Genomic DNA, 21,680 nt, shown 5'->3' with positions numbered 1-21,680 from the left:
ATGTTTGCCTGTACCTCTCGCTCTGTCTCTCCCCCCCAATTTCTTTTGAACAGAATGCCGATTGGCGATCTGGCAGCCCGGCCCGAGGAACAATCCCCCCTCCTCCCAATTTACTCAATTAGCCCATGCCAGCTAACATTTTTTAGATTGGTAAGTTAGTTTAGCGGCCATTAAAACATGTAGTAATCATGGTCAAATTACCAACCGGGGGGCCCCCATTGATTTTGTTCGTCACTCTCACTCAGATATCATATTAATAACTTCAAACATTTGGCAAAATGAGTAGAATTGCATGAAGTTAGTTATACGATTACAAATTCTCCTCTACTCTCCATGGAAAAATGTGTAGAATTGCAGGAAATTAACTGTAAATCTTAAAAATGTTTTCTCCGCTGTCAAGTGGGTTCCCCATAACAACATTTCGCTTAGGGCCCCCAAAAGGCTAGGGCCGGCTCTGACTGCATGTGAGGGTATGGATGTGGGTACACAAACCCGCAATAGCTCATGACGAGTTCTGATTTTCTGTGTCCCCCCCACCCCCATCAAAGTTACCCATCCCTGCAATACACCTTTCTAAAACGGCAGTCTTTATTTTTACAATACCGTATTACACATAACTCGGTTGTCATTTTATATTTCATGTCAATTCACCTGCTGTCACCTTTATTGTGAATTCAGCGGTGTGTTTTGGTAGAGGTTGTCTTAAGATGTGGTTGACCCAAGCTGCCCTGGTGTTTCTTGTCAAATCAAATCAAATTTTTATTTGTCACATACACATGGTTAGCAGATGTTAATGCGAGCGTAGCGAAATGCTTGTGCTTCTAGTTCCGACAATGCAGTAATAACCAATAATTCTAAAACTACTACGTTATACACACACAAGTGTAAAGGGATAAAGAATATGCACATAAATATATATGAATGAGTGATGGTACAGAGCGGCATTGGCAAGATGCAGTAGATGATATTGAGTACAGTATATACATATGAGATGAGTATGTAAACAAAGTGGCATAGTTTAAAGTGGCTAGTGATACATGTATTACATAAAGATGCAGTAGATGATATAGAGTACAGTATATACGTATACATATGAGATAAATAATGTAGGGTATGTAAACATTATATTAAGTAGCATTGTTTAACCTCTTGATTCTAGCCATCCCGGATCCGGGATCGTGAATACAGCCTCAAGCTCATTACCATAACGCAACGTTAACTATTCATGAAAATCGCAAATGAAATGAAATAAATATGCTAGCTCTCAAGCTTAGCCTTTTGTTAACAACACTGTCATCTCAGATTTTCAAAATATGCTTTTCAACCATAGCAAAACAAGCATTTGTGTAACAGTATTGATAGCTTGCGTAGCATTTAGCGTTAGCATTCAGCGGGCAACATTTTCACAAAAACAAGAAAAGCATTCAAATAAAATAATTTACCTTTGAAGAACTTCAGATGTTTTCAATGAGGAGACTCTCAGTTAGATAGCAAATGTTCAGTTTTTCCAAAAATATTATTTGTTTAGGACAAATCGCTCCGCTTTGTTCATCACGTTTAGCTACGAAAAAAACCTGTATCCAGGAGTGTAATTATCCCGCAAGCTCATTAGCACACCACAACGTTATCTATTCATGAAAATTGCAAATTTAATAAAATAAATATATTAGCTCTCAAGCTTAGCCTTTTGTTAACAACACTGTCATCTCAGATTTTCAAAATATGCGTTTCAACCATAGCAAAACAAGCATTTGTGTAACAGTATTGATCGCTAGCGTAGCATTTAGCGTTAGCATTCAGCGGGCAACATTTTCACAAAAACAAGAAAAGCATTCAAATAAAATCATTTATCTTTGAAGAACTTCAGATGATTTCAATGAGGAGACTCTCATTTAGATAGCAAATGTTCAGTTTTTCCTGAAAGATTCTTTGTGTAGGAGAAATCACGTTTGACTACCAAACGTCATCAAAACGCCAAACATTTTTCCAAATTAACTCCATAATATCGACTGAAACATGGTAAACGTTGTTTAGAATCAATCCTCAAGGTGTTTTTCACATATCTCTTCGATGATATATCGTTCGTGGAAGTCTCCTCTCTCCTCTGAATCACATGGCTGAATGCGTGCAGCTGAAGATTACGCACCAATTTCGACAAAGGACACCGGGGGGACACTTGGTAAATGTAGTCTCTTTATGGCCAATCTTCCAATGATATGCCTACAAACACGTCACAATGCTGCAGACACCTTGGGGAAACAGCAGAACATGTAGGCTCGTTCAGGGCGCATTCACAGCCATATAAGGAGACAATGGAAAACATTGCCTCAAAAATTTTGCTAATTTCCTGTTTGAAGTTTCATCTTGGTTTCGCCTGTAGCATCAGTTCTGTAGCACTCACAGATAATATCTTTGCAGTTTTGGAAACGTCAGAGTGTTTTCTTTCCAAAGCTGTCAATTATATGCATAGTCGAGCATCTTTTCGTGACAAAATATCTTGTTTAAAATGGGAACGTTTTTTTATCCATAAATTAAAAGAGCGCCCCCTATATCCAAGAAGTTAAAGTGGCTAGTGATATATTTTACATCAATTCCCATCAATTCCCATTATTAAAGTGGCTGGAATTGAGTCCGTGTGTTGGCAGCAGCCACTCAATGTTAGTGATGGCTGTTTAACAGTCTGATGGCCTTGAGATAGAAAATGTTTTTCAGTCTCTCAGTCCCAGCTTTGATGCACCTGTACTGACCTCACCTTCTGGATGATAGCGGGGTGAACAGGCAGTGGCTCGGGTGGTTGTTGTCCTTGATGATCTCTATGGCCTTCCTGTGACATCGGGTGGTGTAGGTGTCCTGGAGGGCAAATAGTTTGCCCCCGGTGATGCGTTGTGCAGACCTCACTACCCTCTGGAGAGCCTTACGGTTGTGGGCGGAGCAGTTGCCGTACCAGGCGGTGATCTGAAGTTTGTGAGTGCTTTTGGCGACAAGCCGGATTTCTTCAGCCTCCTGAGGTTGAAGAGGCGCTGCTGCGCCTTCTTCACGATGCTGTCTGTTTGGGTGGACCAATTCAGTTTGTCTGTGATGTGTACGCCGAGGAACTTAAAACTTACTACCCTCTCCACTACTGTTCCATCGATGTGGATAGGGGGGTGTTCCCTCTGCTGTTTCCTGAAGTCCACAATCATCTCCTTAGTTTTGTTGACGTTGAGTGTGAGGTTATTTTCCTGACACCACACTCTGAGGGCCCTCACCTCCTCCCTGTAGGCCTTCTCGTCGTTGTTGGTAATCAAGCCTACCACTGTTGTGTCGTCCGCAAACTTGATGATTGAGTTGGAGGCATGCGTGGCCACGCAGTCGTGGGTGAACAGGGAGTACAGGAGAGGGCTCAGAACGCACCCTTCTGGGGCCCCAGTGTTGAGGATCAGCGGGGTGGAGATGTTGTTACCTACCCTCACCACCTGGGGGCGTCCCGTCAGGAAGTCCAGTACCCAGTTACACAGGGCGTTGAACAGACCTCAGCGTGGGAGCTTCTTGTTTTAGCTTCTGTCTGTAGACAGGGAGCAACAAAATGGAGTCGTGGTCAGCTTTTCCGAAAGGAGGGCGGTGGAGGGCCTTATATGCATCGCGGAAGTTAGAATAGCAATGATCCAAGGTTTTACCAGCCCTGGTTGTGCAATCGATATGCTGATACAATTTAGGGAGTCTTGTTTTCAGATTAGCCTTGTTAAAATCCCCAGCTACAATGAATGCAGCCTCAGTATGTGTGGATTCCAGTTTGCAAAGAGTCAATTAAAGTTCGTTCAGAGCCATCGATGTGTCTGTTTGGGGGGGAATATATACGGCTGTGATTATAATCTAAGAGAATTCCCTTGGTAGATAATGCGGTCGACATTTGATTGTGAGGAATTCTAAATCAGGTGAACAGAAGGACTTGAGTTCCTGTATGTTGTTGTGACTACACCACGTCTCGTTAACCATAAAGCATACGTCCCCGCCCCTCTTCTTACCAGAAAGATGTTTGTTTCTGTCGGCGCGATGCGTGGAGAAACCAGCTGGCTGCACCGATTCCGATAGCGTGTCTCGAGTGAGCCATGTTTCCGTGAAGCAAAGAACGTTACAGTCCCTGATGTCCCTCTGCTACCCTTGGATTTCATCAACCTTGTTGTCAAGAGACTGGACATTAGCGAGTAGAATGCTAGGGAGTGGCGCGCGATGTGCCGTCTCCGGAGCCTGACCAGAAGACCGCTTCGTTTGCCTCTTTTACGACGTAGTTGTTTTGGGTCACAGGCTGGGATCCATTCCGTTGTCCTGGGTGGAAGACAGAACACAGGATCCGCTCCGGGAAAGTCATATTCTTGGTCGTACGATTGGTGAGTTGACGTTGCTCTTATATTCAGTAGTTCTTCTCGACTGTATGTAATGAAACCTAAGATGACCTGGGGTACCAATGTAAGAAATAACACGTAAAAAAAACAAAAAACTGCATAGTTTCCTAGGAACGCGAAGCGAGGCAGCCATCTCTGTCGGCGCCGGAAGTACAGTAGTCTCTGTGTGAGGCCGATAGAGGGATGGCATGGCTCGGCCCGTAGGCTGTGCGGGGGGGGCGGCTCTGGGCAGGCTGGCACGACTCACTTGCCCTGAGACTAGGCACAGCTTTGAGACAGTCAGGATATGTGGAGCAGTCAGGAGATGGTGAAGAGAAAAAAGAGAGAAAGAGAGAGAGAGAGAGAGAGAGAGAGAGAGAGAGAGAGAGAGAGAGAGAGAGAGAGAGAGAGAGAGAGAGAGAGAGCCCAACTCCTCTGACAAAGCAGCACAGCTCCCCTACATGCAGGTCACAGGGCATAGTGGATGACAGGAGGATGGTTTCTCACAGGAAGGTAAAAGTCTAATATTATGCCAAGGTTGTATATGCATCTATGTACACACACACACGTTTGTTTATGCATGTGTAGCCTATGTTACAGTATTATTCTTAGCCTTAGATGTGGGTGTAGGGCAATGTTCTCTTATCAGACTCCTTGAGTCTCCGTTGCCGTAGACAACAGATGCATGTACAGTAGGCCTATTCTAGGTACGGTATGGATATGCGTCTCTTCTTAATCAGAAATACAATGAATAGTCTTCAATTCACGGTACCCGCTGTTTAAAGTGGTTGATAATGTGTGTGAATCTCCAATGCTCCAGCGTTTCCCTCTCAAATGTATTGTCGTGTCATTTCTTGTGTCCAAGTAGAGAACATTTGGGATGTTTAGAGAAATCCTGACTCTTGATATTCTCAGTTACATTTTGACCCCAACTCACTATCCAAGAAAATTATAGTAATTATTTCAAGCTATGATTGCCCATGTATCTCCACACCACCCTCGGGATTGAGTATGTATGTATTAAGTTCAGCTCTTTGAACAAACCCCTTTTCTGCATAATGGTAATTGAGCTAGTCATATGAGCCAGTTCAGATACTCTAGGTTTTATTTGGTTGAAGAAGCCCCTGGTATTAGACAAAAATACACAATGTTATTTGCTGTTGACGGACTTAAGAACTTCCCACCCATTTCTCGAGGCGACTCTTCACAGTGTTGCCAGTTTCAATTAATAGAACAGCAAAGGAAAGTTTATTATTTTTGTGTGTCATTTTCATCAGCATGTTGGTGGATGGTGACAATGTACTCAATATACACATAATAGTGGTATTTGTCATAAAATGCACAATACAGGTTCACACCATCAATCTGAATATATCCATGCGGTGGTCAACGAACACATGTCCTTGGCCGTATGGTTGAAAGTGTCTATATTCAGCTGGGATGCGAGGAGCTATAGAGAGTGAATGTTCAGAATTCACCAAGTATAATTTGTTAAGTGCTAACTTTGTTGAGGCAGCAGAGGAAAATAACCAAAAGAGTATGAGAATGATATTCAGTGACTATTCCTGTGTCAACAAAGTGAGAGAGTTAAGGTTCAGTTAGGTTATTTGTGAGGAACTGCGTTGTATAGAGTACAGTGATGCTCTTGGATTTGGTAGGATTTTTTTTACAGTTAAGTGGATACTTACTGAAGTTTGATTTCTGCAGGGAAAAAAGTGTTGATTGAAGTGAAGGTGTCAACTTTCTAGGGGTTCTCGAATTTGGTTGATTGTTGTGAGTAGGTTTGCGAAGGGAGTGTACGCTACTGGAAACTTTACCAGTAAACTACTGGAATTTTGGTATCTTTCAAGGATTTTATATAATCTATCACGAGTCATCTAGTGGCCCGTTTGGGTACTTCAGATTATCACAGGTGTCTGTAATTATCTCTGGCCCTCTCTCTGGCCTTATCACATGTACAGTGGGGCAAAAAAAGTATTTAGTCAGCCACAAATTGTGCAAATTCTCCCACTTAAAAAGATAAGAGATGCCTGTAATTTTCATCATAGGTACACTTCAACTATGACAGACAAAATGAGAAAAAAAAATCCAGAAAATCACATTGTAGGATTTGTAATGAATTTATTTGCAAATTATGGTGGAAAATAAGTATTTGGTCACCTACAAACAAGCAAGATTTCTGGCTCTCACAGACCTGTAACTTCTTCTTTAAGAGGCTCCTCTGTCCTCCACTCGTTGCCTGTATTAATGGCACCTGTTTGAACTTGTTATCAGTATAAAAGACACCTGTCCACAACCTCAAACAGTCACACTCCAAACTCCACTATGGCCAAGACCAAAGAGTTGTCAAAGGACACCAGAAACAAAAGTGTAGACCTGCACCAGGCTGGGAAGACTGAATCTGCAATAGGTAAGCAGCTTGGTTTGAAGAAACCAACTGTGGGAGCAATTATTAGGAAATGGAAGACATACAAGACCACTGATAATCTCCCACGATCTGGGGCTCCACAGAAGATCTCACCCTGTGGGGTCAAAATGATCACAAGAATGGTGAGCAAAAATCCCAGAACCACACGGGGGACCTAGTGAATGACCTGAAAGTGGTTGAAAGTGTCTATATTCAGCTGGGATGCGAGGAGCTATAGAGAGTGAATGTTCAGAATTCACCAAGTATAATTTGTTAAGTGCTAACTTTGTTGAGGCAGCAGAGGAAAATAACCAAAAGAGTATGAGAATGATATTCAGTGATTCTTTATTCAGTGACTATTCCTGTGTCAACAAAGTGAGAGAGTTAAGGTTCAGTTAGGAGCAGAGACCTGAGAGCTGAGACCAAAGTAACAAAGCCTACCATCAGTAACACACTACGCCGCCAGGAACTCAAATCCTGCAGTGCCAGACGTGGCCCCCTGCTTAAGCCAGTACATGTCCAGGCCCGTCTGAAGTTTGCGAGAGAGCATTTGGATGATCCAGAAGAAGATTGGGAGAATGTCATATGGTCAGATGAAACCAAAATATAACTTTTTGGTAAAACTCAACTCGTCGTGTTTGGAGGACAAAGAATGCTGAGTTGCATCCAAAGTCTCGTTTCCCTTCCTTCCTGGTTAATAACCCCTCCCAGCCTCCGAGTAGACCAGTGTGAGTTGGTTCTCTCTCCAACACCATACCTACTGTGAAGCATGGGGTGGAAACATCATGCTTTGGGGCTGTTTTTCTGCAAAGGGACCAGGACGACTGATCCGTGTAAAGGAAAGAATGAATGGGGCCATGTATCGTGAGATTTTGAGTGAAAACCTCCTTCCATCTGTAAGGGCATTGAAGATTAAACGTGGCTGGGTCTTTCAGCATGACAATGATCCCAAACACACAACAAAGGAGTGGCTTCGTAAAAAGAAGCATTTCAAGGTCCTGGAGTGGATTTTCTGTTAATTACCAAATTACTGAAGATTCCAGTAACTTTGGTAAATGACCAGTCTCTTTGCAAACCTAGTTGTGAGGGCCCAGGCGGTTGTGTAAAAGGAAACACTGGTAGACAATGTCATTGGTAATGTTTGTTTGTAAAGCGTAATGAGTAATGTTTGTCTACCACACCCAGCCATGCTCGTTTCACTGGTGAAATGGTTTCTCTCCTTTTTAAAGGCTAATTCCTCATGGCTGTGCAAATAGTCTTCCACTCCAGCTATCAAAAGCCACGAGGCACCACAAACATCCTGAAAAGTGGATGTTAGGTGGGAAAGCTCGTCCCCGGCATGAGGACGAGATGGTTGGGCTGTGTACAGATTCTGTCTTCCGCTCTCAAGCAAATCTCCCCCTTTCAAACATCAACAGACAAGATAATAAGACATACAGAGCACAATTCGGTATTATATTCCGCAACCACAGGCTCCTCTTGTCAGTTTGCATTTACTCTCCCTAGGATGTGACGCTTCCATCATCATGCCGTCAAAAACAGCCTGGCTAGAAGGACAAGGCCACTCATTTCATACACTTACTGTCTACATGAAATGGCCTGCACTTATACCGATTCTGCCAAAATGGAGGAACATTTTCAGAAAGGTCACCTACAGACTAAAAAAGAGGAGAGAAAAAAATCATCTTCTATCGATTTATGCGATTGGGGGTCATTCCGAAGAAAAAGCCTAGAAAGACTCACGTCTTTATTTGTTGTGTTTCGTAAGATCAGTTAGTCATTCATTTCGATAAGATAAGATATTTATGACTAAATGTGTGCTTTTTTTTTACAATCCGGTAGCTACTGTACAGTACCTCGCTAAAATCACTTAAGTGAATTGGATCACTGTGATAGTTGTCCTTAATACCAATATAAAAATATGGTTATCACTCGGAAGAACCTGTTCACTTTTATTAGGATCGGCATGTATTTCATTTCATACCAACATTCTCTACAACTATCTCCTACTTCTTCCTTATCCCCTCGTTCCCTTCAACTTCCCTTTCCACCCCTCTGCATACACAGACACACACGGCTGGAGGCATCCCTCCACACTCACCATTTTCTTTCTGTAAATCAGCTTAGTGAACAGGGTGAGTGAGTGGAGCTGTTTGGCTGCTTGCTAATGCAAAGAGGCCTGTAATGTTCTGATGCGCCGGGGTTAAGTAATAAAGTGGTAGAGGCAAGTGTGGAAATGGGACCGGCTCAGTAACAGTAAATAAGACCTAAGGATAAAGAAGGCCGAGAGCTGGGGAGGACTACGAGTCTTTCTCCCCAGGAGGTGGATCTCATTAATGAGGATTTCAGATGTCTGTGCCGCAAACTTGAAAAGCGGCTTAATGCGTGCCCTATAGAGCAGGTGTAATACATTCGCTAATGCGCCCAGAGCGACCGTCTGCTATCCTTGCCATCGTCACCATCACAGCTCAGATAGCATTGAGGAACAAGGAGGTGCTCTTTCTGAGATTGACAGGCAGAGGTCATCTGTTTTACAAATAGACACCCCGGTCATGTAGATTACATTCCTGGTGACACTGAGTACGTCAAAGTGACTGACATTATAATCCGTCCAATATATTGTGCATATACTGTAGAAATTAATTGTTAACCTTATTGTGGAGTAAATTACATTAAGGGCACATTTGCCAGTGGTAGAGGACATTTAATGAATATTAAAATGCACTTCATTCTGCTCTCTGCATGCTCAGTCTTTTTGAGATGAATATAACAATTTTCAAAGAAAAATGTATTTCATAGTCTCCATAAACAAGATCAACCAACTCTTCATGTCGGACTAACAAAGAAACGTCGCAACTCGTTGGCGTTGACATGGTCGGTGTTGTAGGGATGTAATTGAAGCTGGGAAAGGGGTCACGTTTTCAGGAATTGAAATTACAACGCTGTCTTTCACTTGTGAGGCGTGAACCGGAGATGTATCCATCCTACAGTCCGCGTGTCCTTCACAACCCTTTATTATTTATAGCTCTCCCTCTTTGAGCAATGACCAGTACTAATGCATAACCTTCTGTCCTTCCGGCAGATTCGTTTCCTTTGAAACCAAAGATTGAAGGAAGAGAAAAGGGTGTGTGGAGATCCAGGCTAGCGAGAAGTTATTCGTTTTTTCTCTCTCCCCCCCTTCGCATCTGAGGATGTGGAATAACATTGTGACGCTTCTTTTCTTGGGGAATGGAGTTACGGGCTTCAAAGCAATAGTCGATCCTGTACACTCCCCTCCCTCCGCAGCGTGACGGCACTATGAGGATGTTGGGAGCTGCTGGGGAAATTCTGTTAGAGAGCATGGAGGGCCGGTTCTCAGTTCCGAACACCCCCCCCCCCCCCCCCCTCCGGGAAGTGGGACAGAGAGGCAGCAGTAGTGTTAGTGTTGGATAGCCTTAGGGCGGGTGAGGGGGGTGATGTGTCAAGTGTGACATGTGGGTGTCTAGTAACCCCCCCGCACCGGCCCCTGTTCCCTGTCCCCGTCCCCACCCACAGACGCCACTGGCTGCCGCTCTTTGGACGCATTGCATTCTCCGTACATACTATGTGCTGTCTATGTTCTGCCTATAGTAATTCTAGGATTGTGAATATTTCACATAGCTATAACGGTTTCTTTCCTTGATACTTTTGGAATGAATAGCGTATAATTGTTAGTCACTTATTTGCCATTTTGAACATGAAGCCGCGCTATTCCACACGTTTCCTTTGTTTGAGACAGAGGTAAAGGAAGATACATTAAAACCAGTGCTGTGAAGAAAACGCGTTGGACGGAGATGCAGACAGAGGGCCATGGCTGAAAAGAGACCTTCGTGCAGGACAGGGATGAAGGGGGCACCAGATCAGGCGGAATCCTATTTACCACAAATATAATTTAAGTCATTTAAAAAGAGTTGCCCATCAATAGAGAGGGAGGCACCTCAGTATTCTCCTCATCTCCTAACAGGCTTAGAGCCCTCTCAGGCAGGCCCTGATTTCACCATCCACGCTGCGCTGATGGACATAAAAGGATGAGGAATAATGTAGGATTGTTATTTGTCTCTTTCAACCCTGAGGTAATCAGGTTGACATTGCTAGGGGAATGAGGAGAAGAGGCCGCAACAGATGTGCTCATGTGCAAAGTGTTCTACTCCCCTGAGAGCTTGCCTGCGCAAATGCCCTCTCCCTTTCTCTCTAACTCTCCCCCTCTTCCTCCTTTCCACCCCCCCCCCAACCCGTCTCTCTCTCTCTTCATCACACCCTCTCTTTCTCGACCTTTGAGATGAACATTCCCCCTCCTCTCCAATTCACCTCATCCTGTCCCTCTTGTGCTCTCCAGCCTCCTCAGCTCCGGGTCCCCTTCACTGCAGAGGGAGAGGCAGGTATGAGCAGGCCTTCCCTGTCTCAGAGAGCCTGTTGGAGGGAAACCCATGGCCATGGGAGAGAGGATAGCTACGGGAGGATGCTACTTCCTTGTTATCAGATACATTGACATACTGACAATGACCAGTAGCTATCCATTGAGCAGCAACAGTGGAGTCAACACTTCAAAAACGTAGTTTTTACCCTGTAAAAACTGGGAAGACAGAGACATTAGTCCGTCTCTGTACCTCCATCTCTCTCTCTTACTCTCTCTCTCTCGCTGCCACTCTCTCCCTGTCTCTTTCTCTCCCCCCCCATGTTTTCCAATGTGGTATTGTAATTACTCCAGTAGTGGCTGAGGAATTGCTGTGGTAAAAAAAACAATCCACGCTTCCCTGTGCTTTGCTTTGAGAACCGACCCCTTGACTACACAAGTCCACTTATTGGTGGAATAATTAATGAATAAGATATTTTTGCCTGTAAACTCTGGAGCCCCTTGCAACTCCAGCAAATCAAACTTCAATGTAAAGAGCCCAGAGAGACTGGCACGGCCCCTGACCACCAAGCCCCTACGCCGGGTCCTTAATTAAGGAAATGACAGCTCTCCAGGCTCCAGCGGGCTATAATGTAGCTAATGGTATTACAGGCAGCCAACCACTCAACAGTCAGTCTCTGGTGTGTTCCGACTCCAAAAACGCTATTGACCTGTAACCAGCCAGCCTCTCCTCTCGCTCGGGGTCTCTAAACAGCGTATTACTTTCCTGCTCATCCTCAGGGAGCCTAACAAAGAGGACCCGGGGTTATTGGCAGCACATTATACTCAGGGTTATTGTTGAGGGCTTTAGTGTGCTCAATGAAAGACAGAAGAATGACATGAAAAACACTTTGTAAGTCTGGAGTCTAACACAAGTTGCTATCACATAGGGATACAGGTAGAACATTCTTTAGCACGTAATGTTCTGCCACTCAAATTTAACTATAGCCTACTGTAGTGCACTATCCAGTACTGTAAATGCTCTGGCCCTTCTCTTGCATGGGATTTTTGAAGTATTATACAGTATGAGTAGGAACTAGGGAATCTGACATTTTCTCTCTCTCTCTCTCTCTCTCTCTCTCTCTCTCTCTCTCTCTCTCTCTCTCTCTCTCTCTCTCTCTCTCTCTCTCTCTCTCTCTCTTTCTCTCTCTCTCGTTCTCTCTCTCTCTCTCTCTCTCTCTCTCTCTCTCTCTCTCTCTCTCTCTCTCTCTCTCTCTCTCTCTCTCTCTCTCGTGTGTGAATACTTGTCCGTGTGCCAATCCCATAAAAGCTATGCCGTGTCAGCCATTTCAGCAGCATTAGTGAAATCAATGGCCAAACAATCCAGCACAATTGGTCTGGTATTGACAGAATTAAACCTTGTGTATGATGTGACTTGTCATTTTTCCGGGCCTCAGTATGATGCCCTGATCCTCATCATCAGTGAATCTCCATTGATTGGTGCAGCCTGAGTGTTCACCCTCATTTGTTTAGCACTAAACAATGACAAGGAACAACAACACATATTTTTGTCATGAATATACTACATGTCATGTGAGACCAGCTCCATAAAGAAATAACATGCACTCAGCCCAGCTTTTTAAAAAGAGCCTTTACTAAAAATGGGGGGGGGGGTGGTTGGGGCGTTGATGGCCTGGTTGGTCTTGAAAAGCGTGAACCAATACCGCAGCTCTCTCTCCCACATTTGACAACTTATATAATGAATCGCCACTAAAACAGCTTAAATGTGAACGTTTCTTTTATGGACACAAACTAGATTCAGTAATGCACTGGGGCAAAAGCTAACTCGGGACACAAAGCCTTTAATAGCACCCATTTCATTGAGATGGTCAATGGGTAAAACAGTTGTTGCATTAGAGTAGGTGGCAAACTGATTGCTTTATGAAATGGCGGACTTATTGTTTTGTGCTATGTTGTCCTCGGGGAAGCCCTCTGTATTGAGGAGAGCGACGGATGATGGCAAATAAATGCAGCTCTTTTGCACCCCGTACGAAGCCTTCTGCCATTTGAAAGTGTCTCTCCAGTCGCCACTTAGGTGATCAATGCAAGATCATTTGTGTAGTGTCCAATATTGGGAATATTTCCGCACCATAAGCCACCTCAGAGCCCCCGCCAACACTAAAATAGGAATCATTCTTGTTGTAAAGTGTAGAACAAATGACAGTGGTTAGACTAAAGTGGGAGATAGTTTTGGGTTAAGTTTTAAAAAAACAGCACAAATAGGTTACAAAATGGGATTTTATATTAACAAGCAATAAGCTCCTTACGGTCAAGGCAAAGTCTATGTGACAGAGAGAGGTAGTTATTCAAAATAATATAGTGAACACATTCATCAATTTCAGTGCTAGATTTTTGTGCACACAATAGTTAAGGAATTCCTTTAGTCTATGTTTAAAATCTTCAGTCTAAACTTAGTCTATGTATAACATTTTCATCAAACATTCCTATCAGCAAACATTTTATCATTCCATGTGCCAGTATTGGAATCCACTTAAGAAACCTTCACATTATATAAACGGGTTAAAATAACTTCAAAGAACAAAGAACCTCGTAATAAAAGGGAATTGAAGATGGCCTCCCTGGATATTTCTCCTGTCAGCTTTAAAATTTGGTTAAAGAAATCACACCCAAACACCTTAGGGAAAAGTGCACGTGCATTTATTTATTATCGATTCCTTTCCCCAAGCTAAACGTGTTAACGTCACAGATATTTGCAAGGGGATCAAGCTTTCTCTCAGCATCCCGCTAAGTTATTGTGAGATGACGCAATGAAAGGCATACAGCAGTTATTGAATAAGCCATAGCCCCCCCTTGCGCTGCTTATCAAACGGAATACATTATTCACTGCATCCACTGCATTTATGAGCCATATGTTCATTACTTATTGATGGTTTTGTCGTGCATTCTGTAAACTCTGATTCGCTCATCAATAATAGAGCAGAGTGATCCCTCTGATTAGCGGGGGATGCCAGAGTCAAGCCGTTGTTATTTCATCTCTGATATTGAGATGGAATTGGATATCTGCTCATTAGAGGAACTGCTGCTGCCTTTGTTCAAATCCACTGTCAAGGTTGTCGTTCTCTGATGTGACACTTGACGATGCGCAGGCTTGTAGGCCCTGTTGTCTAAATGAATTAGCAGCTAGTTATGTCATTGGATAATGTCGAATATGTTCATGAATATGAATGAGTATGAATGAGATCCTTCCGCCTTTCATTCCGTGAAGAAACTTGTCTTCAAAGACATAACATTTAGTCAGTAGTAAGGGGTGAATTGATGCCATATAGAATACTTGTGAGAAATAAGAGACACCCTTAACCAGGCTCATCATCATGCACTTATTTGAACCTCTTTTGAATGTTTGAGTTAGGATGAGACGAGGGTTCCGCTGTTCAAAGCCAAAGACATAGTGTCTTCCAATATGTTTTTTTCCTTCTCTACAAAGATTAAAGGCATTGGGTCGGGTTATGTTTGACTCTTTATGGGTGAAATTGGTAAGAGACTGTACCATCTAATGTTAAGTGACTGCAGGGTTGACAAGCTTGGGTTTATGTGAACCAATACCTAGATGCAGGCCCAGTGAGTCAGATGTAGAAACCAGCTCGAAATGCGGACTTGTCCCCAGGGCAATTAAATCAAGCCTCAAATGCTTAAGGTTTATTTGATGGGTCATGCCATTCACCAATTATTTGGATTTTATGTATAGATAAGATGATGTTGTGTGGCGGAGTGGAGTTTTGGATGTAATGTGCACATTTGTTCAGTCCCAGTCCCACACATCCAACCGGCAATGAGATCTTGGAACTCTCAAACGCAGTGTGCACGTTTTCACGCCTATGTCCAGTTAAGTTTAGAGCTTTTTTAAACCGTTATTTTTGACGTTGTGTCTGTCAAATGTTCTAATTTTAGTCTTTTGAAGTTTGTAATTCAATTTCGAAGGTCAAACAATGATTTTTCTTCAATAGTCCTCTTGTAAATTGCCCAAATTGAAAAGAGATACGCAAGTGTATTCATTTTCTTTGGCTTTCTCTGGCACTCTCCCACTCACATTCCTACTTTCCTTGATTTGTGTACTTCTTTTACAAACTTGAATTGAAGTTTTTGAGGGAAGTGAGTTAGAATGTGTTGTGGTACAATGCATTGGATTTGTTGTGTGGTAGCCTACCATTGATGTATGACTGCATTTAGAGAAAGATCAATTTGACGAGATCTTTGTATTGATTACTTCTATTGACTTGTGATATTTGAGGCTTTATGTTCTTTGGTCAATGAACTGGACTTTTGTAAAGCATGGACGTTAGGAAAGTTATCCAAGCCCATGTGGTACGAAAGCAAATAGTTTATCATTGAACTATCTGATTGAAGATACTTTTACAAAGTTGAATGTCTAATCTGCAGTGTACAAGATGCAATAGCTAAACAGAAGGGACCTATAAAGAATGTACTATGGTGGCAATGCACTTTTCTGGTAAAATGTTATCACACAAAACCCTTGGGATTAATCACCCAGAAACTGAGCATGAGCTATTGAGAGATGCTGAGAGAGTCAAACCCACAGGGCAAAAAATGGTTGACTCAACATGTCATTTCAAACAAAATAATTTCATGTTTTTTCACCCAACTTGTGAACCTAAATCCAATGACATGGTGAAATGTTTTGTTGATTTCATGTTGAATTCACATTCGTTGAGAACTCAACCAATTGTAAATCAAAACCAGACGTTGAACTGACGTCTATCCCCAGTGGGAATGGTCAGTATCTGTGGCTCAAATAGTACCCTACGGGCCCTCGTCAAAAGTAGCGCACTACATAGGGAATAGGGTGTCATTTGAGACACAGACAGTGTCTCACCACCCACCCTGAGTGGCTTTGTTTTCCCTCCAGCCATCACATCACACAGCAGGCAAGGCTTATTATCATGTCTATGTCTGATGTGCGCCTCCGTACTCCGCTGTGGCTTCGTAGCATACAGGTCTAATGGTGTCTCATAGCCGCAAGGGGGGGGGGGGGTTAGATGGGCGATGATGCTCAGCGATGCAAATGGATGAATAATGCGGAGCCGGGCCCCACAGTTTATGCAGCGCCATGGCCATCCATCCCTCATCCCTCCGCTGTAATCGGAGCGCCGTCTCCCCGTCAATGAGCCTCTCAGCTGACGTGTCATTTATTCAGGGCTGATTGTGAACGGCGGCAGTACGTTTATTGATAAAACACTTAAACACAAAATCCTCTCCCCTTCGTACTTGAGGCTGTGTGATCACAGCTGGCTCTGTCTGTGTGTGCATGCGTTTTTTTTGTGCATGTTTTACGATTGTTTTGATGTTACAGGGGATTCAATTCTCTCTCTAACTCCCCCTCTCTCCCCATCTCTCTTTCGCTCCCCCAGGAGCCCGTGACGGCTCTGTCCAGTCTGATGCCAGCAACAGCCCGTCAGAACAGTGTCATCTGGGTCAGTCTCACCCAGCCTACCCAGTAGGACCACAGGTGAGTGGTTCTCCATGTCACCTCCTCCTGACCTGCGCCTAAACACACACGCCCAGCACCACACACACAATCACACTAGGTACACAACAAAACATGAAAATGATCTGAGAGGGATTTCAAATCCTCTGCAAAGGTAATCAGTTGACATGTGACCTTAATGAACATATTTTTTTGAATAAATGGTGAGTTGTTTACATTTCCTCTGCCCCCTTCAATGCCAACACAAGCACCGTCTGCCCCCAGGCATCCCAATAAATAGCTCAATACGACAGTCAGCCTATGTGATTGGATTTATTGGCCTGGTGGCTCAGCCCTGTTTAATGAATATCTATCTCATTAGTCCTGTCTCACTGTCACCTCCCTGAACCCAGTAGTGTGAACAGCTAGCCAGCCAGGCAGACATAGGGCTTCCCTCCCTCCCTTTCCCTAACGAGGCCACTCTCCCAGCACTCAGTGGCTGCGTGCTAAATTACACCCTATTCCCTGTATAGCGCAGTACTTTTGTCCTGAGCCCTATGGGCCCTGGTCAAAAGTAGTGCTTGATAAAGGAAATAGGCTGCTATTTGGGACACATCACTCAGTGTTACTCATTAAGGGCTCCGCTACTGAATCAATCCTCATCAGGGTAAACAAAAGAGGATACGTGAGAGACTAATTCACTGAGTTCCCTGCTGAATTACCTCACTCAGCTCAACAGAATGAAATACAGAGAACCAGACTGATTAAAGCCACTCTGATAATGAGAGACATGATAGCTGTTTCATCCATGAATGGTAAACAAGGTTATCAGACAAAATAGAAATGCCTTAGTGCAGCTAGTTGCGCCAGTCCCTATAAGCTTCAGAAGGTCGTTCCCCCAACAGTCTGTCTAATATATTAATGCTGTCAGTACAGTCTCGGTGAAGCTAACAGTTTTCAGAAAAAGGGTGCTCCCTATGCCATAACCAATTCTCCTATTTTGGGATCAATATGTTTTGATAGATTCTCACTTCGGAGCCGGATATTGTGCGAACCGGCATTATCCGAAGGTAGTTTACCCAACATGAATCCGCTTTTCCCCCTGTTTCCCACTCACAGGATAACAAACTCTGTGATTATGGGCAATTGCTATGGGCTTCCGGTCAGATGGAAGAGCATGCTGGCCCCTATTGGGCAGAGCGGCAGCGTATCTCATCCAGGTCTAAAGCTCTTCCCAGACCCATCCAGACCCCATCCAACTCCACCCAGAACACATGCAGAGAGGCAGGGTACCTTATTTAGGTTTGGACCAGAACATGTGCCTGTTCCCTGGGCGACCCCACTCCTCAACACTCAGCTGTCAGCCATGCCTAAGGCAGTACCACACCATCCCCACTAGACCTGCTTTGGAGAGACAGGCAAGACAAACACGGAGAAAGGAAAATAATGCAGAACTATTCACACTGACACCCAAAGGAAGCAGACAGGGCTGTTTACAGTAATGGTCTGGTATTTTAAAAGGACAGTTTTGTTTTCATGTTCTGGAAATTGAAGCTCACTTTGTGGTGGCGGTCAGGGGCTAGCTTTTCCGATTCAATTAGTACGCACACTTTGCACGTTTTACAGAAGCAAGTTAGGGAAACATGGAATATATTTCGGAACTATCCTTCTCTTCCCATCACAAAAGCCACGAGTCGCACAGCAACAAACACAGCCGAAAGACAAATAGCAAGGGGTCTTATTTACTTGAAGTGCTCTGAAGCTGGCAGACACGTGCCTGTAATAATAAATCAGAAGTACATTTGATGTATTTAGAATTGTGTTTTTTTTTTTTTTAAATCATTCCCTTCCATGTATCACTCTTCAGTGTCAGGGGAAGGGATCTCATTTCATTTCAAGATCAAAATATTCAAGATCAAATGTTCAAAGACTTGTCTTTGATTATATGCCACCACAATTCGACGTGAAATGTGCGTTAAAAAGCGAGATTAAACATATGTGACTTGTCTTGACGAAAGGGCCCCCTTTGTTAATGTCCTGATGGTTCTGCGTTCAAAGCAGTCAACCCGTGTCTCTCGTTTCTGTTATCATTTGTTATAGTGTTTCAAAGCAAACTATAATTGTTGTGAATTTTGAAAACGTTCAGCATTTTAAACCTACGGTAATGAGTATTATATAAAACATAAAACATTCACATGACACAGTTGCTGGAATGAAAGGTCTCTCCATGCCAGTGACTATTCATTTCAAGCTTCGTCCCTGGTCTCCTTTGATCAAAGCTGTGGGACAAACAAATCCACGATCCAATTCGATTTGTAACTTTTTTTAATGCTAGTGTTTACCTTCCAATCTCACCCAGCCACTTGGCTTTAAACCCATGCAACATCACATTCCTAAAACTGGGATTATGTCGAAACTGGTGATCGCTCTCCGCACGGCGCCGGGTTATCTTAGTGACACCGCTGTCACCCAGCAGCACCAAGCCTGGGAGGATGGTGCCATGTTCACACCAGTCGACCTCTCCATGCCGCCTTCCGCTCCTTCACCACAGGCGCCCCATGCAAAACAGAAGCAGATAGCTGGCAAGTGCCGTTAAAGGTTCGTGGGCTCAGGTTAGTGTGGAGGTGTCAAGCGGAGAAGGATCAGCACCGAGGCCACAGGGCAGCCAGGCATACTACAGGCATACTACAGGCATACTACAGGCATACTACAGGCATACTACAGGCATACTACAGGCATACAGGGGCTGAGACGTTCAAGAGCATTTAGGCTGGGCTCTGACACAAAGGAGCCATCCATTCCTCCATGTCCATGCCCTGTATGTAGAGACACTAACAGCTATTTTTGGGAATGTCGTTTTACGTGATGCAGAACGCTTGTTTCCCCCCTGATGACACTATGAGAATCAAGTCTGTATCTGACAAACTGGTGAACTAATAGATGATATATCAAATGTAATACATATCTGGGTGTCCTAACTCTGCTCTGTATTCCGGTGCTACAACCATTTCCACATCTGGTGTCAAGACCATTCATTAAACCCGGGATCAGAGCACTGTGCTACAAAATGTGTTTGTGGCTGTATATTTGCAGAGCTGCTCGCTGTGAAAATACATTTGAACGGCTCCTCGACTGTGCCAAATGTCTTCTAGCGATACTTCAGATAACATATCGTAGCGTCTGTGTCTATGACTGCACCGATTCTACTCTGACTAATATTAGTGAATGCTGACATGAAGTCAGTGATGTACTGTATCTCCCACCAAACGGGGAAAGTGCTGATATTTATGAAAGCTTGGGGGAACAATTCAACGGCTGATTCTAGGGTACCAGAAGTGTGTTCATTGTGATGAAATATAAACCACTCTGCATCCGTCTGAAAGGAAAATGCACGGCTCTTTTTCAAAGGTTGGAGTTGGATTCCTTTTCCCCACACGCCAGCAAGCAGCACTGCGTTCCGACTGTCACTCTGGCTGTGGCATGTTTCAAAGCACAGATGTCAGCAGAAAAAAAACAACAGCATTCAACACGTTGATTTATAGAGCACCTCTGTCACTTGAGTGAAATGGTGGTTGCATGTGTGATGGCCGTTGATTCCTCTCGGATGAATCTGATGGGAATATCTTCATGTATTTTTATGAATGGTTCACTCCATTATCCCGAGGCCCTCATAAACATATGGGTGAAATGTGATGCGAACGTAACCTCTCTCTACTATGCATGCTAATATGTGAATCACCGTTTACTCTGCGTTTTTACTATGCATACTAATGTCAACATATTTTTGTAACCCAGTGTCTTTCTCTTCAGTCTTTGCTGGTGGCCCAGCAGCTGGCCGGGGGGTCGCCAGGCCTGAACCAGCCCATCCTCATCCCCTTCAACACGGGCGGCCACCTGGGAGGCCAGCAGGGTCTTGTGCTTTCCCTGCCCACCGCCAATATCCAGGGCCTGGTGGCTGCAGCAGCCGCACAGGGCATCATGACGCTTCCCCTACAGAACCTGCAAGGTAAGAGGGCTGCCTCAGCAGATAACCTATAGAGGACAGGGTGGGAGACTACATTTACAGTCATTTTGACAATGCATGTATTTGGTGTAATAATTATTTCCGTAAGAGTGCATTGTACTCTCCCCTATCTTCTTTTCTCTCTATAACAGTGCACTGTACTCTCCCCTCTCCTTTTTCTCTCCATAAGAGTGCACTGTACTCTCCCTCTCCTCTTTTCTCTCTATAACAGTGCACTGTACTCTCCCCTCTCCTCTTTTCTCTCTATAACAGTGCACTGTACTCTCCCTCTCCTCTTTTCTCTCTATAACAGTGCACTGTACTCTCCCCTCTCCTCTTTTCTCTCTATAACAGTGCACTGTACTCTCCCCTCTCCTCTTTTCTCTCTATAACAGTGCACTGTACTCTCCCCTCTCCTCTTTTCTCTCTATAACAGTGCACTGTACTCTCCCCTCTCCTCTTTTCTCTCTATAACAGTGCACTGTACTCTCCCCTCTCCTCTTTTCTCTCTATAACAGTACACTGTACACTCCCCTCTCCTCTTTTCTCTCTATAAGAGTGCACTGTGCTCTTCCCTCTCCTCTTTTCTCTCTATAACAGTGCACTGTACTCTCCCCTCTCCTCTTTTCTCTCTATAAGAGTGCACTGTAGTCTTCCCTCTCCTCTTTTCTCTCCATAAGAGTGCACTGTACTCTCCCCTCTTCTATTTCCTCTCTTTTTCACCTCATCCATAGCTGTTCTTATCCTTGCCTTTTAAACTTTAGTGCGCAAGTGTTTTCTTTTGATCATAGTTGTAAATGGTTTCCATTTTCATGTTTAAAACATTGTTTCTTTTATACCATTAGATTGAGGGATGGATGGGGAAACCATCAGTCATGAATGTTGCATGGAGAGGGGCCTCGCTAATGTAAAAAGATGCCAGGCTGCATGTAAAGTAGTGTGTTTTTAGTAGAGATTACAATAATGCCCGGGCAGCACAAAGTGCAGAGAAAGGAGTCCTCCCTTTCCCCTCATGTGAGGAAATGGATGGACCGATGGATTGAGTGAGGAAATGT

At 43.8% G+C, this 21,680-nt stretch overlaps 1 protein-coding gene across 1 annotated transcript in view; it reads left to right on the top strand.

The window, feature by feature from the left end:
* LOC123990379 (POU domain, class 6, transcription factor 2-like) overlaps positions 1-20,660 on the top strand; it is a 29,790-nt gene extending 9,130 nt beyond the window's left edge. The window contains exons 2-3 of the mRNA XM_046290942.1: positions 16,567-16,664; positions 20,433-20,660. Of these exons, the coding sequence (XP_046146898.1) occupies positions 16,567-16,664; positions 20,433-20,660 (326 nt within the window). The remainder of the gene's footprint in view (positions 1-16,566; positions 16,665-20,432) is intronic.
* The last annotated feature ends 1,020 nt before the right edge of the window (positions 20,661-21,680 follow it).

This window comes from Oncorhynchus gorbuscha, linkage group LG12 (assembly GCF_021184085.1).
Source record: "Oncorhynchus gorbuscha isolate QuinsamMale2020 ecotype Even-year linkage group LG12, OgorEven_v1.0, whole genome shotgun sequence".
NCBI classification, from domain to species: domain Eukaryota; kingdom Metazoa; phylum Chordata; class Actinopteri; order Salmoniformes; family Salmonidae; genus Oncorhynchus; species Oncorhynchus gorbuscha.
The sequence above is the reverse complement of the archived record's forward strand: the minus strand, read 5'-3'. Positions and strand labels throughout refer to the sequence as shown.